Source organism: Centropristis striata, chromosome 13, assembly GCF_030273125.1.
Source record: "Centropristis striata isolate RG_2023a ecotype Rhode Island chromosome 13, C.striata_1.0, whole genome shotgun sequence".
Taxonomy (NCBI): Eukaryota; Metazoa; Chordata; class Actinopteri; order Perciformes; family Serranidae; genus Centropristis; species Centropristis striata.
In genome coordinates this window covers 6736656-6757842 of record NC_081529.1, presented here as the reverse complement: position 1 = coordinate 6757842, position 21187 = coordinate 6736656, and the positions used below count along the sequence as shown (strand labels likewise).

The following is a 21187-nucleotide window of genomic DNA, read 5'->3' as shown; positions in this document are numbered from 1 at the left end:
TGTGAGAATAAACTTTCCATTCTGCCTTACAACCAGTTTTTAAACGTAGCATTGAGATTGAGATTAACTGCTTTCTTAATCCCACAATGGGGAAATTCAACCTGCATTTAACCCATCCTTTTTTACACACTAGTGAGCACACCCTGCATGAGTAGCGGGCAGCACATTACTGCACCCATCATTAGGTAGAAAATGCTCCATATGAGGATATAATTCAGCTCCAAAACATAAACAGATAAAAATAAAATCTTGATTTTTTAAAATGATTTTAATGCCTTCTTCTAAAAAAAAGATAGAAATTGTACAACTGAGTCTGCCAGCCTTTAGACGTGCTGTCTCTCGTGCTGTCTCTGCAAGGACAGATATCAAATTCCTATAAGCGCCAGCTATTCTGCCGGACAATGGAGCCTTTATGATGGTTTGTACACCTGAACCAATCATATCTGCCTATCAGCTGGCCGGCCAACCAATCCCAGTCCAGCGCTCTAACAGTAAGCCTGGGACACAGCCTCTATAGGACCACTGAACCTCGTCTCACTGCCTCGTACTCAGAGAGCTCATATATGTGCAGGGAGGTAGTGATATAAACTGTATGTGCTGTGCACTATAATAAACTCACTTACTTGTAATCTATGGGTCAGTTACACACTTATCTCATTTGTGTGTGTGCAGATTACAGTTGTGGTTGATTTAGAGTGTTGCCAATCTGTGTCACACCGTGCTCAACTTGTCAGTCGAGCTCATACATGTTTCAAAATAAACAACCAGTACAGAGAGAAGGATAGATCTCTGCCAACACAATGCCTCACCTCACAATGTTATCCACCCTGTGATTCAGATCTGCTCCAAAATTTAAATGGTTCTTCATTGTCTCAGACTGCACCCTTCCACCAAGTTTAATTAAAATCAGTCCAGGTCAGTTTTCCTGCAATCCTTCTGACAGAAAGACAACATAAAACACTGATATGTTACACCTTCAGGGACGAAGTCTGTTTGGTTTAAATGATCAGATCCAACAGGTTTTAAGTTAATAATATTATCAGCATAATAGAAAATCAGTGGAAATCAATGAGGGAAAGTGGACACTCATTCATCACAACTTTTAAATCCACTTTGCTATTCCCCCTAAGAAAAAACCTAACCAACAACTCAAAAGTTAATTTGTTTTAAGAATGCCAAGTTATTAGTAGCAAAAGTATTAAAGCTACGTACAATGCTCATATGCAGGTTCATAGAATATATTTATATGCTTTAATGTTCAAAAAACACTTTATTTTTCTCATACCGTCCGTCTGAATATACCTGTATTCATCCTCTGGCTGAAACGCTCCGTTTTACCGCCTGTCTCTTTAAGAGCTCTCATGAAAAGCCCAGTCTGCTCTTATTGGTCAGTGTTTCTGCACCATCATTACAGCCGGGGAATGACTGTCGTGCCCTTATAGAGGTACTTTCTACCTTTTTAGTATAGCTGTGACATCACAATCTTAAAGTTGTCCTGGTGGCTTGTTTAAAGACAGTTTCTTAATATGGGCTGTTTGCATTTCTCTGTGGAGTGTTTTGATACGTTTACAGAACGTAAAGAAAAAAAAGACATGGAAATCTCACTTTTTGTGACATAGGACCTTTAATGGCAAATAGAATATGGAACAAGAAGTGGAAAAAAAGCAATAAAATTTAATAGAAGTAATAACGTGTAGTGACAGTGGTGTATGAGTAAGATACACCTCAGAGCTCATAAATTACATGAACACTTTAATATACGATATGCAGATTGGGTAAGAACCTGCTTGATGTCTTTGTAGCACAAAATTTAGGTCTAAAAAGAAAGAAGTTAAGTTGCTAAATGATGGAAACATGAGGAAATACGATATTGTGTCAGAACACAAAGAGTTTTCAAGATGAAGTAAATATTGCTGTGATTCATTTCGGCTAAAAATACAAACAATGACAATATTATTACAATTTACAGTCATGTTGCTCAGCCCTAGCATGAAATACTCAGATGCACAGATTGAGGCCTTGTTTAAATGTACAAATTAAACACTGGGATTTCTTCTTGCACTGATATAATTCCCATATCCGTATACAGAGCTAGATGCCTGATATGAGATATTGACACTTTATATTAAACCAAAGTGCAGTTAAATCTCATTTGACAAACGGACGTTCAATCAGCAGTAATTGTATTATTTTAGAGGACAATAGACAAGTCATGTGATGCAAAAGTTGACCTTCAGTTTCATTTGAAATGGCGCATTATTATTATTATTATTATTATTATTATTATATGTCTGTGGTGTTTCAGCAGTTTGATTTCAGGAATAATGCTGCAATTTTCAAACAAGGGATCAGTGCATATTATAATTAATTTATAATTTATTGATAAATTAACAGATTATGGATATGTTTGCTGATAGAAGAAGTTTTTGTGCCAGAATGAAAGTAGACTGTTATTATGTGGATTATGCACCAACTTGACTCTGCAGAGCTACTCAGAATGCTACTTTCTTAAACAAATAGCTTTCTTTTTTTTAGATTCAATAGTTTTTTATTGGCAGAAAAACAGAATTAAACATATCGAAAAACACTTCTTCCTTTATTTTTTCCCCCTTTATCCACATTTCCCCAAAGGCACTGTCCCACCCAGCCCACAATCCCCCAATCAGGGCTCTGGAGAGCCCACCAGAAAGTTCCCACCCTGTGTACCTCTTCAGTGTGGAATTTGGCAGTTAAATTTAATGATAGTGCATCTGGTAATAAAGCAGAGCAAACCATAAAATAAATACATTAAATTAAAAATAAGATATAATATATAATAAGCAAAAATAAACAAATGAATGGATAAAATATTTAAAAACTAAAATAAAAAAAGAGAGGAAAACACAAATTACAGACAAGCAAAAACAGTTAAGGGTCAGTTACTGACACCCATGTCATCACACTGGACCTTTAAGATCACAAATAACTTTCTAAAAGCATATTTAACATTACTATACAGTACTGTGCAAAAGTTTAAGGCAGATGTGAAAAAATGCTGTGAAATAAGAATGCTTTCAAAAATATAAATGTTTAAAGTTTATTGTTATCGATCAACAAAATTAGTGAGTGAACAGAAGAAAAATCTAAATAAAATCAATATTTAGTGTGACAAGCCTTTGCCTCAAACCAGCATCAGTTCTTCTAGGCATTTTTTTTCTAGACTTTTGCACAGTACAGTACTTTTTGCATACATTGATGATTACAGCACCATGTTTGGAGAAGTATTCCCCAGACTTACTGACTGTTGTTGTTGCTTTTCAGCCTTATTTAGGCAATAGAGGAAAGAACATTTCAAGCACTCTACCAGACAAACTACATGATGATTTCTAAATCACCTCAAGCATAATTTTCTGCATTATATATTCTGAAAAAAACCTGTTTCATATCGATTAACATATATGCCGATACCAAGAGATACCAACATGTCTGATTGGCCAATATCTTGCTCTAGTTTAAATGTAATCATACTGTGCATTATATGCTCACATGAATGTGAATAATAATGGTTTAGTTTGTGTGAATAATGTTGGTTAAAGTCTTCTGTTGACAAAATGATAGTCGAGTATTTTACTGTGAATAAAATTCTACTTGCAAATAGCCAGGTTCCTCATATTCAAAGCGCTAATGTTATTAGCAGTGGTGGAAAAAGTATTCAGATCCTTTACTTAAGTAAAAGTACTAATACCACCCTGGTAAATTACTCCACTACAAGTAAAAGTCCTGCATCCAAATCTTACTGAAGTAAAAGTAGAAAAGTATCAGCATCAAAATCTACTTAAAGTATGAAAAGTAAAAGTACTCGGGTTATGCAGAATGGACCCACTATGATTGTTTTATATATTCTAAATATATTATTACATTATTTGTATTGGTGTTTTAATGTATGCAGTGTTTTAATTTTGTAAAGATTGGGCTCATTTAATTACTTAATATACTGTTAATAGATTTAATTAAAAAAAAACGTCTAATCACTTTACATTGATCATATATATTATGTTAAATCTCGACCTGAAAAATAACTAAAGCTGGCAGCTAAATCCTAGAATAAAAAGTACTCAAGTAAAGTACAAGTACTTCAAAATTGTACTTAAGTACAGTACTTGAGTAAATGTACCTAGTTACATTCCACCACTGGTTATTAGTAGTAACACGGTAAAAGTAAGAGACATAAGGTAGGGCGAGGCGAGGTGGTGAGCAGTTCAAATACAGAGCAAGGTGTTAGAAACTAATGGAAACAATCACGCTGCTCACTGCCTGCCTCTTTTAGCTCTGCAGTTGCTGAAAAAAAAGGAAAATACAAGGTTTAGTGCGAGGACACGCACATATGTATGTACACTGCTCTAAAAAAAACCCACTCCCCATGACCACAATACTATAAAGAAAAGAGGCCGACTAAAACAGAATAGAGGAAGACATCACATCTGCTTTGAAAAGGAGGAAGCAAGGATGAGCTTTCTCGGTAATGAACTCCAAAATAAGAGAAGAGAGAAGAGGAAACATGTATGTGGTTAGTGAAGGGGTCTGTGTGTGTGCGTGTGTGTGTGTGTCTGCATGCAATGTGTACTTCTGCATGAGTGCATGGGTGTGTGTTGGTGTGAGTGCTTGTGGTTTCATCATCTGCTGTGACTGAGGCAGCATATACACACTGTAGACTGAAATAATAGCTTCAAGTGTGTGAAAGAGTGTGATATTTCTGTCGGGCCCAGACTGCATTTGAAACGCACCGTCTAAACGTTTGAAAATGTAACGATAAAATACAGAAAAAGGAGGTGAACGTGAGCGAAGATCAGATTTAAACTGATGCTGCTGATGCGTCTTTTGCCTCCAGTTTAACCTGCATTAGTGTTTTAGTGCCACATGCACGGTGCAGAGCACAGTTGTATGCAAAAAGTGTGTGTCATTGTGTGTGTTTACATGAGTAATGGCTTCACTGATTTGCCTAACTGTAGGCTGCAAGTCACAAAGCAGGATTGTAGGATAACACCCACAAGGCCACACAGCATGCAAATCCCAGAGATGCATGGACAGGCAGCGTGTGTGTGTGTGTGTGTATTTGTGTGTGTGGAGAGAGGAAATCAAGTGGGAGTGAGAGGAAGATAAAGAGAGTAGAAATATGACTATGGAAAAGTAGAAAAAAAGGAGAGGTTAAATGGAAAGACGTCAGTTGGTTAAAGTTTATGTTGTTTATGAGGGAAACGGATGAAGTGTGTGGGACACACATGAGCAAAGTCTCTCTGTGCTGTTTGAATTCACACGCCTCTTTTGCATGGGATAAATATGAAAATTGAAAATATTTTAAGCCGTAAATCTTGTCAAAAGGTTTTGCAAGATTGAGGGTTTCTTAGGCTTGCATGCTGTTTTTAATTAAATTAAAAATAAAGAATCAAATTGTTTTGTATGTTTGTTCCTCACAACTGCAGCCTTATCCAACACATTTTTGAGTTTTAAATTTGTCCCTTACCTTGTAAATATTGATCCAATAAATGGTCCTCATGTGTCGAAACTATGTTCAAAGTCTTATTTTGAAAATCTGACGATGCACTTGTATGAAAATTCAGCAGCAGAGGCTTTTGCCAGTTGCCAGCAAAAAATGTTGGCATTGTGTGCTTCTGCAACACAGAAGATACATTAATCTCTGTGGGTTTTTTTTTAGTTTGGTGACAAAGCAAAAATATGTTAAGTGCCACGTAGGTCCTGTGTTGGTTGGGCAGGACCAACAAAGCCTGGACTTTTAACAGGAAACTAGCGTTTGCATCACATTGTCGGAAGTCTTTTCTGAAAGTAGTGTTTACTAAGCCTGGCCTTTTTCTTTTTACATAACCCTAACAAGAAGGTTTTGGTGCAAAACCTTAACGAAAGTGTTTTTAAAGTGTTTAAAAAAGCGATCGTCACGTTTATTATGTGTTGCGTTCGTCATGTGTTTGCAGTGAGTTTAAAGCACAGTTGTCATGTATAACAATGAAAACAGGTTGCATCGGTTCAGAACTGTTCATATTCACTGTTCATATTCACTGTATTTGTGTTTTGAGAAGTGAAGAGATTCAAAGTATCTCTGCGTTCACTACCTAGCTAATTCTAGCCTCATTTGTGGTCTGATAAACAGTCAAATCAGAGCTTTTTGCAGCCCAGTTACCATCAAAACATGTTGCCATTGTGCGGTTCTGCAAAGCACAGATACATTCATCTCTGTCTTTTGGGGGTTCATGAACGAAGCAATAATATGTTAAATGACACATACAGTAGCTCCTGTGTTTGTTGGGCAAGACCACCAAACCATGGACTTTAAAACTGGTAACCAGTGTTTGGATGTCTTGTCTGAAAGTGTTTCCTTAAACTAACCCTGTTCTGTTTAGTGTTTTTAAAGTGTTTATAATAGAGATTGTGTTGCAGTTGTCATGTGCAACAATGAGAACAGGTTGCAGCGGTTCAGAAATGTTCATATTCAATGTATTTGTGCTTGAAAATTGAAGAGATTCAAAGTATCTGTGCGTTTTTTTTGCCTGTTTCAAGATAGTATGTAATTGAGAACGAAGCATCTGAATGTGATGCTGCACTCCGAATCACATCCTTTTCTTTTTACTTATAGTATCCACTGCATCTGCCTTTACAAAGTATCTCCTTTGCATGCAGTATGGGCTGTAAAGACGGGACATACTACTTTGTCATAACATTTTGACTTGAACTTTGCTCGTATAAGCTCCACAGAGGATTGTGGGTCAAAATACCCTGGCGTTTCTGGCCTCCTGCATTTGACACTCTTTTTATGGCAAACTAAATGGTACGAGCATTGTAGCACCCCAGAGTTCCACAGCTTCAGAGCAGAACTGTGAGATAGTGCTGCCAAAAATCATGTGACTCACAATGTGGCAAATGTGTGGGCAGATCTCTGAACGTGGGTGTAGTAAACTCCGCTCTGAAAGAACAGCCTGTGATATGAGTGCACATCCACAAATTTTCAAAATAAAGATCTGCCCTTTTGTAACTCAAGTTTTTATGTTTCGAAACCTTTTTTTCCCCAACATGTACACCATTTATTAGGTCAGAATTTTCAAGTTTCAAACTTGGAAAATAAACTTAATACACCAGCAGAGCAGAGACTATTTTAAAACTCAGAAAACATGCGAGAGAAACGAAAAAAATACTAATGTAGTTGTGAAGGAGGAAAACTAAGTAAAAATAGTGTTTGCAGAGTTTTCAACATTTTTATTCTATTCAAAATCTAGTGTCAATCTTGCTTCAAACACTGAGGTTAAAGCTTTTTTTCAGCCTAGAAATATGTCACGATAAGAATTTCATATTTTAGCAGATCATTATCAATGATTGTTTTAATAAGCAGCATGTTTGTACAGAACCTTCAACAGCATGTTTAAAAACCAATGTCTTAATAAGAGAAGAAGCAGTCAGAAAAACATGGCAGATTGTATTTCAGGGCCTTTAAAAAATGATAGATTATCTCCCTTAGTCTTGTGGACATCTAACCACATGTAAAGTAAGACATGGTTTCAGCTTGTGGTTCCTCAGAACCAAAAAGAAATCACACGCTCTCTTTGCATGCACCGTTTCGTCAACATTTGACTACAACACAAGAGAAATGCTTCAGAGAACAAGCACAGTTACATACATGACATAAACCTAAAACGTCTTGCTTCTTTTCAGGGTGTTTTTCAGGGAGATGGAAAACGGGACGTACGATGATGTGGAGGCGCTGTGGGAGAAGGTGGAGTACAAACGTTCAGAACTGAGTCGCGCCATCTCCCCGGCCAAGCTCACCCCCTACCTCCGCCAGTGCAAAGTCCTGGATGAACAGGACGAGGATGAGATCCTCAACTCCATGCTGCTGGTCTCCAAAGCAAACCGCACAAGTAGGTAGAAGGATGTGTGTGTTCATTATATTGTTCCTGTTGTCCATCATACAATAGTTTAGTCAACCTCTTTAGCTGGGATTGTCACAGTAAAAGTGTTTGTGTTTGTGTATTTTGAATTTAAAGTTTATTCATTAATCTTTCATCAGGCCGTCTAATTGACATCCTCCACACTAAAGGAGAACGGGGGTATGTGGCGTTTCTGGAAAGTCTGGAATTTTACTACCCTGAACTGTACAAGCTGGTCACAGGGAAGGACCCCACGAGGCGCTTCTCCACCATCGTAGGTAAGACCGAACAGACGGAAGTTCTTTATAGCTGATTAGCTTCTTTTCCCCCAAATGTCTCTTTGTAGTTGTTACACATGTTCTGTAGTTCTGTGTTTCTTTGTGGGTGTTCTGCGTCACTTTGTAATTTCTTTGGTCTTTTTGTTATTTTTTTCTGTTTGTTGTTGTTTGCCCACTTTTGTAGTCATTTTGCGTCTTTGTGTCTCTCTGTAGTTATTTTGTGTCTCTTTGAAATCATTTTGAGTCTCTTTGTCGCAGTTTGTGTCTCTCTGTAGTCATTTTGAGTCTCTTTGAAGTCATTTTGAGTCTCTTTGTAGCAGTTTGGGTCTCTTTGATGTTGCTTTGTGTCTCTCTGTAGTTATTTGGTGTCTCTTTGAAGTCATTTTGTGCATTTACGAAGTCATTTTGAGTCTCTTTGTAGCAGCATTTTGTCTCTGTTATGTTGCTTTGAGTCTCTTTATAGTCATTTTGTTTATCTTTCAAGTTGTTTTGCGTCTCTTTGTAGCAGCTTTGTGTTTCTTTGATCTTGCTTTGTGTCTCTGTACTCATTTTGTGTCTCTTTGAACTCACTTTTTGCATCTTTGTAACAGCTTTGTGCCTCTTTGTAGCCATTTTGTGTCTCTTTGAAGTCATTTTGAGGCTCTTTGTAGCCATTTTGTGTCTGTGTAGTTGTTTTGCCCAATTTCATAGTCGTTGTGAGTGTCTCTGTGAGTATCTCTGCAGCTCTTTGTAAGTGTTTTGGTCTCTTTGTAGTCATTTATTGTTTGTTTTTTGTGATCATTTTGCATCTTTTCCTGGCGGGTACATGGTTCTTCAAGTGACATTTCATAGCTGTGGTCCAGGGGGGGCGTGACATGGTGGATTCTGTAATTCATCCATGCACACAGACACATATCATTACAGTTTTACTGTTATAGGTTTTAATGGAAAAAATACTTTATTTCAGAACAGAAGCAACCAAAACTGTTTAGCTATTTGCAACAAAACAAGTTAAAGGAAGGAAAGATCCGATCACTGTAAATGAACAGTTAGAGAAGAAGTATCATATTAAAAGAAGTGCATTTAAAGGCCAGATGTAAATATGGCATTGTAGCTCTGTTTGGGCAGGAACAGTCATAATCATACTTCTTCTTCTTCCGCTGGTTTAGGGTAGAATTTGACATTTATCTGGATTAGTTTACAATGCAGTCCCTTACACTGTGATGATTGATATGCTATATCATAGTCTGTAATGTGTCTTTCTCCTCCTCTCCATGTGTTTTCTTACTGCAGTGGAGGAGGGTCACGAGGGTCTGACCCAGTTCCTGATGAACGAAGTGACGAAGCTGCAGCAGCAGTCTAAAATGAAGACCCTGCAGCAGGCGGAGCTCAGCAGGAAGAACTGCACCCTGGAGGACGAGCAGAAGAAGCTGCGGCTGGCTAATCAGGAGCTTAAGGCTTTCCAACAGAGTAAAAACTTTACTTACTTTATATATGTTCTGATCTGTGTCCCCCAATGTATTCTTTCCATTAGACTTTGATTGGTAAAATAATTAATGTAACTACAAGGACCTTGTACCTTGTCCTTGTATTGTGTTACATTTTGGCTGCACCTGTGGACAAAAGTGATTCCATGAGCACCACTGGCTTGTGTCAGATCTTGCTAACGTGACATTTTGGAAGTGCCGTAAATAATTTTGTCAGGGAATTGGACCTGGTGAGAGGCATTAGAATAACTATGTAGAATTAGCCAGTCTTCTGGCTTATGGTCTTGTTTGTCTACGTAGGTCATATAGAGGCATCAATATTAACTTGAGTCAATTTTTTAAAAAAAGTCCAATGCTCCTCCTTGTCCGTTTAGTGATGGAGGCTCGGTATCTCAAATGGTTGAGTATTACGTCTAGCCATTAACTGAAACTGCTACCCCACCACAGATGCTTGGTTTACCCATCTTGGTGCACCACAGTTGGGTTTATTAAACTATATGCCAATCACATTGTCTATCAAAGCCTATTCAGGAAACCGGGACACTGTGGTCTGTGTTACTATGTCCTGTGTAGCTGAAACCTGCAGCCAGTACAGCAAGCACCTTCAGGTTTTAACAAAATATAGAGTCATGTAAAAAATTATTAGACATCCCTTGTTTTCTCCAATTTCTTGTTCATTTTAATGCTTGGTACATTTGTTTGGGCAAATATAATGATAACAAGAGAAATAGCTCATAAGAGTTTAATTTAAGAGCTGATATCTAGCCATTTTCCATGGTTTTCTTGATAATAACCAAAATCATCATAAAGAAAACCATGAAAAATGTCTAGATATCAGCTCTTAAATTAAACTCTTATGAGCTATTTTTGTTGTTATTATATTTGTCCAAACAAATGTTCCTTTAGTTGTACAAGGCATTAAAATGGACAAGAAACAAGAGAAAACAATGCTGGTCTAATATTTTTTTCTATGACTGTATATAAAAAATGTAATAATTCTGTTCAGGCCAGTTCAACTCATGTTACTCTGACAGCGTTTTAGTACACACAAAAACTAACACAGTTGGCATGATAAGATTATTGCAAAGTTTCCTAATCATAACAAAATCGTACTATTCCTAAACCACTCTGTCCATCCTTAAATTTGATATATCAAGTATTTTTCTTCTTCTCATACTTAAAAATAAACCAAATAATAGCTGACACACAGCTGTTTATTAAACTACATCTGTGTTCGCTCAAAGCCAGCCGGAGCTAGCTAGTACTGCTATCACTGGTTAGCAAGCTAACTAGGTAGCATGAAGAGGCTAGTTTAGCTCAGGCCTGAAGATAAAGAGGTTCAGTTTACTGTGTCTTTATTTATTTACAACAGTTAGTTGATTGATTCAAATGAATTTGACATGGTTGTTTTAGTTCAGTAGTTCCCAAGCACTGAACTTAAGTATGACTTCTTCAACACCACCTTTTAGTTTCATTTTAATTTCTCAATAACTGGATTTTAGCATTATTTACACTATGTTTTTTCATACAATACTACATACATACAATATTGTTACAGTATTTTTCCCTATAATTGAAGTGCCTCCAGTAAAGTTTGTGCTTGTATTAGCTAAAGCTGGACGTTTAGCTATTTCAACCATTTAGCCATTACTACTTAACTATTTTAACCGCATTTCATTATTTTTAGTTAAGTCTTAGTTAGGCTAGCTAAATATTTCAACTGTATTATTTATTTTTTGAAGCATTTACACTTATTTTTAGCTAACTGTTTAGACTTCCCTGTTCGTTTGTTATCTATTTTTCACACAGTCTCAGTTGATGACTGCTGACTATGGATGCCTATTGTTTTTAATTAGACACTTTTTAAAAATAATTTGAGCTAAACCAACATATATCATAACAGCAAATGTATCCTCCTGGGTACAAAATCCCTGGGAATCACTGCTCCAGCTAACTGGCTAAATATAGCAGTTGTTGAGCTAGCTTCAGGGAAGCAAGGGGTACAAACAACACCACTGTCATAAAAGGCAGTGGTGAAAAAAAGTATTCAGATCCTTACTCAAATAAAAGTACTAATACCACACTGTGAAATTACTCAAGTAAACTATAAGTAAAAGTCCTGCGTTCAAAACTTACTGAAGTAAAAGTCCAAAAGTATCAGCATGAAAACGTACTTAAAGTATCAGAAGTAAAAGTACTCATAACACAGAATGGCCCTACTCAGATTGGTTTTATATATTCTATATATAATAATATTATTGATGCATTTATTTAATCAGCGTACATTTTCTCAAGGTAGGGCTCATTTAAATTACTACTATTAATACTGTTATGTGCTTAAATAAATAAAAAATGTCTAATCACTATTAATTGATCATGTTTTTCATGTTAAATCTTTCCCTGAAAAGTAAATAAAGCTGTCAGCTAAATGTAGTGGAGTAGAAGTATAAAGTTATACTTGCAAATACCTCAAAATTGTACTTAAGTACAGTACTTGTGCAAATGTATATAGTTACTTTCTACCACTGTCATAAAAAGTGACAACGATTGCCAATACTGACAGCTGTTTACCGCCTAATAGACCTGGACTAAACATTCATGTGCTTGTGGGTTTTAACTACACGTTGTTCTTCAGGTAACAACAAGTTGAGAGAGGAAAGAAATGCCTACAACGATGAGCTGCTGAGAGTGAAGGATGAAAACTACAAACTGGCCATGAGGTACGCCACGCTGAGTGAGGACAAGAACATGGCTGTGATGAGGAGCCGAGACCTGCAGTTAGAGGTACAGACGAACATGTGAATGCATGAAAAAAATGTCATTATATTGTGTTCATGCAAATAATTATCAATGACAAAACATTAGCAATAAGCTTGGAAGAAGCGCTAGTGTCATGTGGTGTATATATGTAACTATATATTCTGCGTGCTTGCTGTATGTGTAGGTTGATCAGCTGAAGCACAGGCTGAACAAGGTGGAGGAAGAGTATAAGATGGAGAGGAGGCAGAGTCTCAAGCTGAAGAACGACATCGAGAACCGGCCAAAGAGAGAGCAGGTCTTTGAGCTGGAAAGAGAGAACGAAATGCTCAAGATTAAACTACAGGAGCTGCAGTCCATCATACAGGTACGGTTGGTTTGTCAGAGCTTTCTGACTAAAAAATAGCTTAGTGCTGCTCAAATGAAGCTAATTAGAATAGTATAACCCAAAACAGGGATGTCAGAGCAATGAGCTGAAGGGGTATGGGCTGGGGGCTACAAAGTTTGAATGTGCAGTGAGCGTTTCTATTCCAGTTCACTTCTTGTCAAATTCAGCGAGTATCTCCTCACGCTCCACCAGCTGTCCAATCAATCAATGGCCTGGAAACAAGATGAGTTTGCCGAGCTCAGCTGTATTTGCTCTGGCAGATGAGTCCGTTCACTCTCCCATTCAGACTGATGTCCTCCGGCTGTGAGTCAGTGGGTTTGATAGGATAACTGACGTCCAGCGCAACTCACAAAACTCAGATCAAACTGTCAAATGTTTTCAGAAACATATTTTTGTGAATGTAATTTGAGAAAGTTTGGCTACCATGTTTTTTTCCTGCTTTAAAACAGTCAGCGTTACATCACATGCTTTCATTGCTCTGATTGAGGGTCAGGTTTTGTGGTTCCGAATGGTTGTAGGTCTGTTAGAGGCATTTTGGTTTTCACGATTTGGGAAATAAAAAATAAAACTGAGAGGTTTCAGACTAATATGCATTTGCAAATTAGTCTGGTGATGCCAGGCTACAGCTTCGTAAATGGAAAGTGCTATTCACTAACACTAATCCAGCTACTCTCCCTCTAATAAGATAAGATAAGATAAGATAAGAAAAGATAATACTTTATTTATCCCGCAGTGGGGAAGTTTAGTTGTCACAGCAGCTCAAGGTACAGACACATAGATATACAAAACAGAATAAAGAATATATAAAAATAAACCATATACATACATTATATACACATAATATAAATTTCTGCTATTTGGCATTTATTATTAACATATACATTTTTGTTTGTTTGTTTCCTGAGAGTCCTTTTGCATTTTTACAGATATTGCACATTGGATATCGCACATTTTATCATGTTAAACAGGTTAAATAAGTTGTTGCGTGTAGTAGTAGTACTATGAACATCAATTAATAAATATATTTAAATTCATGCAGAAATATACACAGTATAGTATAGTATAAGTGGTATATGACGTATATAATTTAGAAAAAATACCACGGTAGTCATGAAATGTAAATAACAGAGATAACAGAAATATTACTTTGCTAACTGGATACTAAAAATATTTTTGTGTGGCCATTGAGCTGCAATATCAAAAATCTTTCTCCAGAACCGCTGACAGCTTTGAATCCTCCTGAGACTCTTTCCTCTGATGCACCACACCTGTTGCTGCTCAGCAGCCACTTGAACACAGTTTATATCCAACAATACATGTGTTTGCCTTTACACAGCCTGGCACACTACCTGAGTCAGACAAGGCCATCCTTGATATTTTGGAGCATGACAGACAGGAAGCACTAGAAGACAGACAGGATCTGGTCAACCGCCTCTACAACCTCCGTGAAGAAGTCAGACAGGCAGAGGAACTACGAGACAAGGTAACCAACCACATTCAGTCACATTCAGTTTTGAGGGACTGGAACTTTACTTGAGTTTGATGCATCTTTATACTTCTACCTTACTACACTTTCGGAGGAAATATTGCACTTTTTATTGTACTACATTCATCTAATATCTAAATACTAGTTTCTTTTCAGATCTACTATTAAAAACATAAAGCACATACAATGTAATATATTGGGCCTCATGCAGCAACATTCTCTAAATTAATCTAGCTCTCTCTTTCTGTTAATAGAAAAATAAGAAAAGTCAACTTTACATGCATCTTTGTTGCCCCCTCAACATTATGCAAGGGCAGGTGTTGTGCAAATAGTCTGGCACATGCACAAGAGAGAATTGCACAAAAATTAGAGAGACGCAACAAAAAAAGGCTTGAGGAAGAAGAACGTCAGCAGAAGTGAAATCTATGTACTGTTATATGAACTTAAAGTTTTAGAGTACATAACATATATTGATAAAACACACAATTATCAAACCCCCAACTATAATAATTATGATAATAATAATAATAATTATATTCTTATTAATAATAATAACAAAATAATAATAATAATAATAATAACAATAATAATAAAACATATAACATCTAATCATCTTTATTGATATATAATATCAATGCATATTTTTCTAATGTTCCTCAGACTGAAATTGAGTTCCTTGTGTTAGGTTAAATAATTTGGACTGAACATTGGATGTTTTCTTATCTTCTTAAGAGTGTCTTAAGACTAAATTTTATTCTTACAAAATAAAAAGAAATTGTGGATATTAACAAAGACAAAATCAATTTGTATATCATTTTCTGCCTGATGCTCAATGTTTAAAAATAAATCTCAGACCATTTTAACATGCAAATGTCACACCGCGGTGAGGTTGTGTTTTATTTTGTGTTCTGGTCTTGTTATTTCCTGTTTTATTTTGAAATAGTAACTCTCCTCTTGTTTCAGGTCACTTGTCCTTCCCTGTGTGTCCTCTGTCTAATTACCAATGTGTTCACCTGGTGCTCCCTTCCCTCCATGTGTTCCAATACTCTGTGTTTTCCCTTGTCTTGTGCCAGTGTTTGAGCCCGTCATCATACCAGCCCATTATCTCCTTCTTACCACAGCTTGTCTTGTTTTCACCCTTTTGGATTCCTCGGAAGAGTGATTTTTCTTTGTAATTTACTCGTTAAGCTCAGTTCTTCGTTTCATAACTTTAGAGTCAGCCGATTTGTTTTTCCTCCTTTTGGAACGATTTTGTGTTCTTTATTTTTTCCCCCCTTTTAGTCCTTATCCGACTTTTCTTTGTTAGATTTCTACTCAGAGTCAGTCAGTTGTTTCTTTTAAAATAAAACAGGTCTGCATCTGAGTCCTGACTTGAGCCCAGCCTGACAGCAAATGTACAATAAATGTACAAAACAGTGTCTGCAGATGCCTCTGACCTGTTTACACATCACTGCATCAGTATTAATGCAAAAATGTCACATTTTAACACATAAGTCAGAGGGGCATTTTACTGGAGAACAAGTACTTTTACTTGTTTACCATGGGATTAAAGTATGTGGAAGTCGGATAAATTGTCTTAGTTGTTTGTTTGAATCCTTGTTTGAATGTACAGTTGTTTGGCACTGTGTGAATGTGAAGCTGTGAGGGGCTGGGAACAAAAAGAGACCTTAGAAACACAAACCCATGACCAGAGAGCCTTTAAAGCCCAAGAGACCATCTGTGAAACACACCCTGTGTAAAAATCCCCATCTCAGGCCTCTTTCTCTATGTAACCTGGTCTGTTTCTCTTCCCGTATTTGCCTTTGTCTAATAAACTATAATTAACTTGTGGTGTTGTTGGTGTGTGTATAGTACCTGGAGGAGAAGGAGGATCTAGAGCTAAAATGCTCCACACTGCAGAAGGATTGTGAGATGTATCGCAACCGCATGGACACCATCACGGTACAGCTCGATGAGGTGGAGAAGGAGAGGGACCAGGTGAAAGCGCACACGCAGGTTTTTGCTCATGTTTGTGTGCATTTATCAATAGTAATTATTTGTTGTCTAATCTTTCACTTCCGCCCTGCTACAGGCGTTTCGAGCCAGAGACGAGGCCCAGCACCACTTCTCCCAGAGTCTCGTAGACAAGGACAAATATCGCAAGCAGATCAGAGAGCTGGAGGAGAGGAGCGATGAGCTGCATATCGAGATGGTACGCAAAGAAGCCAAGCTGGTCACCTTAGAGGCTCGACTACGACGGCTGTCCAAGGACAATGTGTCGGATCAGGTGAGAGACTGGAGAATAAATTAATCTATGCAGTTTTTGTATAAGTGATCACATTGCTTTTCTGAAACTTGCAGCATTTCCAATGTCTAATTTCATAAACATTTTCCCTTTTTTTTGTCTGTTTTTCCAGAGTCTCCCGAGGGACTTGCCCCCCACCATCATCTCTCAAGCAGAGGACTTTAAACCCATCCAGGGCCAATCAGAGTGGTCCAGCGATGAGTCGCCAGAGGAGAAGTTCTTATCTGACGAGCCTCGCCTCAGACGCAGACCCAACCTCAAAGCAGTGGTAAAACAGTCCAAATCTCTAGCAGAAACCTCCGGGGAGGGAATCCAAGTAAGCAGGAGACAGGCAGAGGAGTCAGGGACAGAAGGGTGATCTGGTTACCTGGGCAGGGACGACAAGGACGGGTCAGGACAGGCAGGGTCAAAACCGGGGAAGCAATCCAAGATAAATGCACGAGACATTAGCATGCTGCTGAAGACAATCTGGCAGAGACTGAGTGGAAAGAGTGGGTTTAAATCAGGTGAGGGAACACAGGTGGTAGCACTTATGAGGTGGGAGTTACCGGCAGGTGAGTGGAAAAGTACGAGCAGAGCTGACAGTAGGTAAGAAAAGCAAGGAGCACCCTAAGTCTCTTACTCTTAAGGTCAAAAATAACCTTTAAGGACAATGGCCATCAGCTGGACTGCTTGCACTCTGCTCCGAACGAGCCTGGGCATTGAACAAACAGGGACGTGACATCATCACTTTTGCAAACATCAGTTAATGTCACGAAGAAACCAACGCCAGATCCATGCTGCGTAGCTATGGTACAGCTAGCTGGCTAACCATAGCTTAGCTTAGGTTGCAATAACCTAGTTGGCCTTGCATCGCTTTCTGCTATTAGAAATTAGTTTGTTATACACCTTTGCTTTGTACCATTACATCATTTATTGTCGGCTTAAATCAACATTTGTCATAATACTTAAGTCATGGATCACGTTAGCTTGTGAATAAATCCAGCAAGGTAGCCAAGGAACATCAGTTTAACATAGTTTTGCTAGCGGTACTGTAGCTAAGGAAAAAAGCTAACCAGAAAATGGCGGCTAAGTTTTCTTCCAATAGGAACAAAGTGAGCTTGAGGTTGGTTTTGACCCCCAAAACGCTAACCACATTTCCTTTTGGTCTGACGGGCTTCACCGAATAATTTTTTTTCCTGTTGTTTGGACTTAATGTTGGACTCTATGTTAGGTGGGTGTGGTGCATTTGTTGATGTTAGCTGACTCGATGAGCTAAAGTTAGCTAGTTTTGCACACTGTTGGTGCTTAAGAGAAACTGAATAGGGGCAAAGCAGTCAGGAGCGTGCGTAAATGTTGCATCCTTTGGAATTTCTTGGCAAAACCGCTTTTTTTATGCAAACATATATCATCTTATTTTAAAAAGTTAATTTTATTTAATTTGTTTTTTTACATCTCTAGTAAAAACCAACATTGAAATTAACAATCCAATATCCTATTTTATATTTGCATTTAAATGAATATACATTAACACCTAAGTGCTGGTTTACAGATATAATATAAAATGCTTTAAATAAAACATGTTTAACAGTAACTTCTTATGTTTTGTATTTTAGATCAGAGTTAAATCTCCAATCTGTTTCCACAAAGAAGCCAACTCAGAGGCTACTCAGTCTACAGGTGACAAACAATCATAGTCATCAAGTATATTTTATGGTATATAAGCCTATAACACTGACATTTCTTTTGTGTATGTTAATCCACATTTATCTCCAATGTTCAGCTCTGTCAGTCAACGGAGGAGAATTTCTGGATATCCAGAAGGGAAACTCACGTGTCAAAAGCATCTCCCTCCCTCCTTCCCCGAGCACCCTGATGTCTCCCACATACCCCTTCTCGGCTCCCGTCCTCTCCCCCTCCTGCTCCCCGCTGCCCTCCCCACTCAACTTTGCCATGGGGGAACAGCCCAACAGGCCAAATATGGTGAGATCTACTCTCTTAAGAAGAAAGACCCGATTCAGCATTGTGTTGCTTTGTTCTGTGTTTAGTAAAAAATGATCAGGTTTTTTATTCGTATAATCCACATCTGTAATTGAAACTTCTGCTTTACTCGCTTGTAAAACCTCCAGCTGCGCTACCGTAATGACAGCATCCTGTCCACGCTGCCTGAGCCACCGGAGAAAGCATCTCTTTACCGCAGAGAGAGGGAGAAGGAGCATGACTTCCACCCCCGCAGGTGGTCACAGCCCAATACCAGATTACACATGTCAGTTTGTCCAAGCTTTTTACTTAATGTAGATGTATGATAATGTGCAACAATTATTTTGTATTTTATTTCCTGTAAAAAGTGGCTTCAAAATGACACTTGATCTCTTTTAGCCTCTCGGACTTTGATAGTGACAACATGGAGTTTGGTAAGTAAACCTTTACACATTGTCCAAAATCATATGAATGTCTGTAAAATTTCTGTACTGAATGACCATATATATCTTCTGTCTGTCCATTCCTTAGAGGACGAAGTGCATGGTCCACCTTCTGTCCACTCGTCGTCCTCGTCCCATCAGTCAGAAGGGATGGACACTTACGACCTGGAGCAGGTCAACAATATCTTCAGGAAACTCTCCCTGGAGCGGTACAGTACAGATACTCATGCAATCACATGCACAAGAATTATTGCAATTCAAGCTTGCTTATAAGCACCTTCTTCTTCTTTATTTGTGCAGGCCGTTCCGTCCGTCTCTGTCGTCCTTCTCCAGGATCAGCGCTTCTCTGAAGCAAGTGCAAGATCTGACGGTACAAGGCGACAACCTGCTGAAGGACATCACTCTGGTTGGCGGCAATGAAAGCGGGATTTTTATCTCAGCTGTCCAGGCGGGCTCCCTCGCTGACAAGGCGGGGCTAAAAGAGGGCCACCACCTCCTGTTGGTTAGTAGCTTTCTGGCTGCATGGGTTAAACTTTACACTGTTCACACAAAGCTGTAAGATGAGTAAAACTCAAACGGGAGCGTCAAATCTAAAAAGTGAATCCAATGTGGAAGTGCCCTTAAACTAACATTCTTTAAACCTATAAGAACCCAGACCTATTGATCCTTGAAAGAAAATTATGGGAGATAAACCACAGACCAAGTTGAACACATAGAACACATTTATGATGTTTTTTTTTAATGCTACCCCTAAATGTCAAATATCTGAGATGTGACATATATGTCACATTAGGCGTTTATGGTATTTATTTTTTATGATATTTCTTATTTTAATATAAATAAACTCAACACTTTTTCTGCTTACTGAAACACAAATTTGCCTTTTTGTCTGCATCTACACAACATTTATTAAAATTTTAATAGTGACATTAATAGTGATTAAAAACCAATTATTTTTCAGATTTGTTTTTAAGTAACAAAATAATAAGAAATCAATAAGAAATCAAACACATAGCAAACTCTAATAGGGTTAAATGCAATAAATGACACCCTATAAATGGATTAGAATAGTTAAATGGGTTTAAACTTAGCCTAGTAACAAAAATTAGCTTTTTGAAATTAGCTACTTTTTGACATTTCTGTTTCCAGTCACAGCCACATGTTGGAGAAGTCACTTCTTGTCACAGTCACATGACCACCACACCAGGGTGTTGAGTGTACGTCGCTTAGGGATTTAATGAGTTAAGGTGAAGCATAAAGCTGAATATGGGAGGTTATAGAAGATTTAATGTTTGTTACAACCGTGTCACCGTGTTTTCTTATGGGTTAAATGGCCAGCAGGGGGCGACTCCGATGGTTGCAAAAAAAGACAGAAGGTCTCAATCATTAATTCCAAGTCTTCTTCAATACAGAATGAGTCTCATATTGTAAATTATGATCATATTTAAAGTAATTTGTTAATAAAGAATGAAGCAGGTATGCTTTAGGGTGTGGCTGCCTGGTGCACTGTGTATTTTCATCTTAAAACTTTGACCGTTTCACAGTGTGTTTTCAGTTTATGAAGGTTAATGTTTTGGTTACCTAAAATGTATTATTCAGTGTTCAGTTGTACTAATAGACACTCCAAGGAACCGACTGTTTATGTTTGTCAAGCGATAATGAAGCTCCACAGACATGTCCAAATGTAGTCACTTCTTGCTCCAAAAAAACAAGATGAAACAAAATAAATCTTTGAGGGATGACATTTTGTTTCTGCACACCAGCCTTGAAGTTAACATAACACGCCCTGATTCCACTCCATTTGGGACAATTGCAGAAAAAAAGCTGTGTGGCGCACAAAATTAATGACATTTACACTTTTTGTCCAGCAGGATCTAGATGCTAAAATGACTCAATGAATTTGTACAATCAACAGCTGTTTATTTTTCATATTTTCAGTCCCTATATCCAATTATCATTATCTATGATTGAGGGACTAATTTGCTCAAGTGCCAAAAATGAAACATAACACACCAAATACATGAATGCTTTAATCCGTCACTCATCTGTCTCGTGCTGTGATTGGCTGACCAGCTGGAGGGAGACGTACGTGGAGAGAACCAAAGCATTTCATTGGACACCAGCACTCAGGAAGAAGCCCATTGGACGCTGCAGCACTGCTCTGGACCAGTCAAACTGCACTATCGAGCCAACTTTGACTGTGAGTGTTGTTTTTA

General features: G+C 37.9%; 1 protein-coding gene across 1 annotated transcript in view; it reads left to right on the top strand.

Moving 5' to 3' along the window:
- The window catches only part of card11 (caspase recruitment domain family, member 11), a 30079-nt gene that overhangs the window by 1121 nt on the left and 7771 nt on the right, over positions 1-21187 (top strand). Inside the window, exons 2-17 of the mRNA XM_059348219.1 lie at positions 7696-7901; positions 8051-8188; positions 9461-9637; positions 12290-12438; positions 12599-12778; positions 14136-14282; positions 16137-16262; positions 16357-16551; positions 16682-16837; positions 18165-18228; positions 18332-18531; positions 18678-18814; positions 18928-18962; positions 19060-19180; positions 19272-19473; positions 21045-21171. Coding sequence (XP_059204202.1) covers positions 7712-7901; positions 8051-8188; positions 9461-9637; positions 12290-12438; positions 12599-12778; positions 14136-14282; positions 16137-16262; positions 16357-16551; positions 16682-16837; positions 18165-18228; positions 18332-18531; positions 18678-18814; positions 18928-18962; positions 19060-19180; positions 19272-19473; positions 21045-21171 — 2344 coding nt within the window. The 5' untranslated portion in view covers positions 7696-7711. The remainder of the gene's footprint in view (positions 1-7695; positions 7902-8050; positions 8189-9460; positions 9638-12289; positions 12439-12598; positions 12779-14135; positions 14283-16136; positions 16263-16356; positions 16552-16681; positions 16838-18164; positions 18229-18331; positions 18532-18677; positions 18815-18927; positions 18963-19059; positions 19181-19271; positions 19474-21044; positions 21172-21187) is intronic.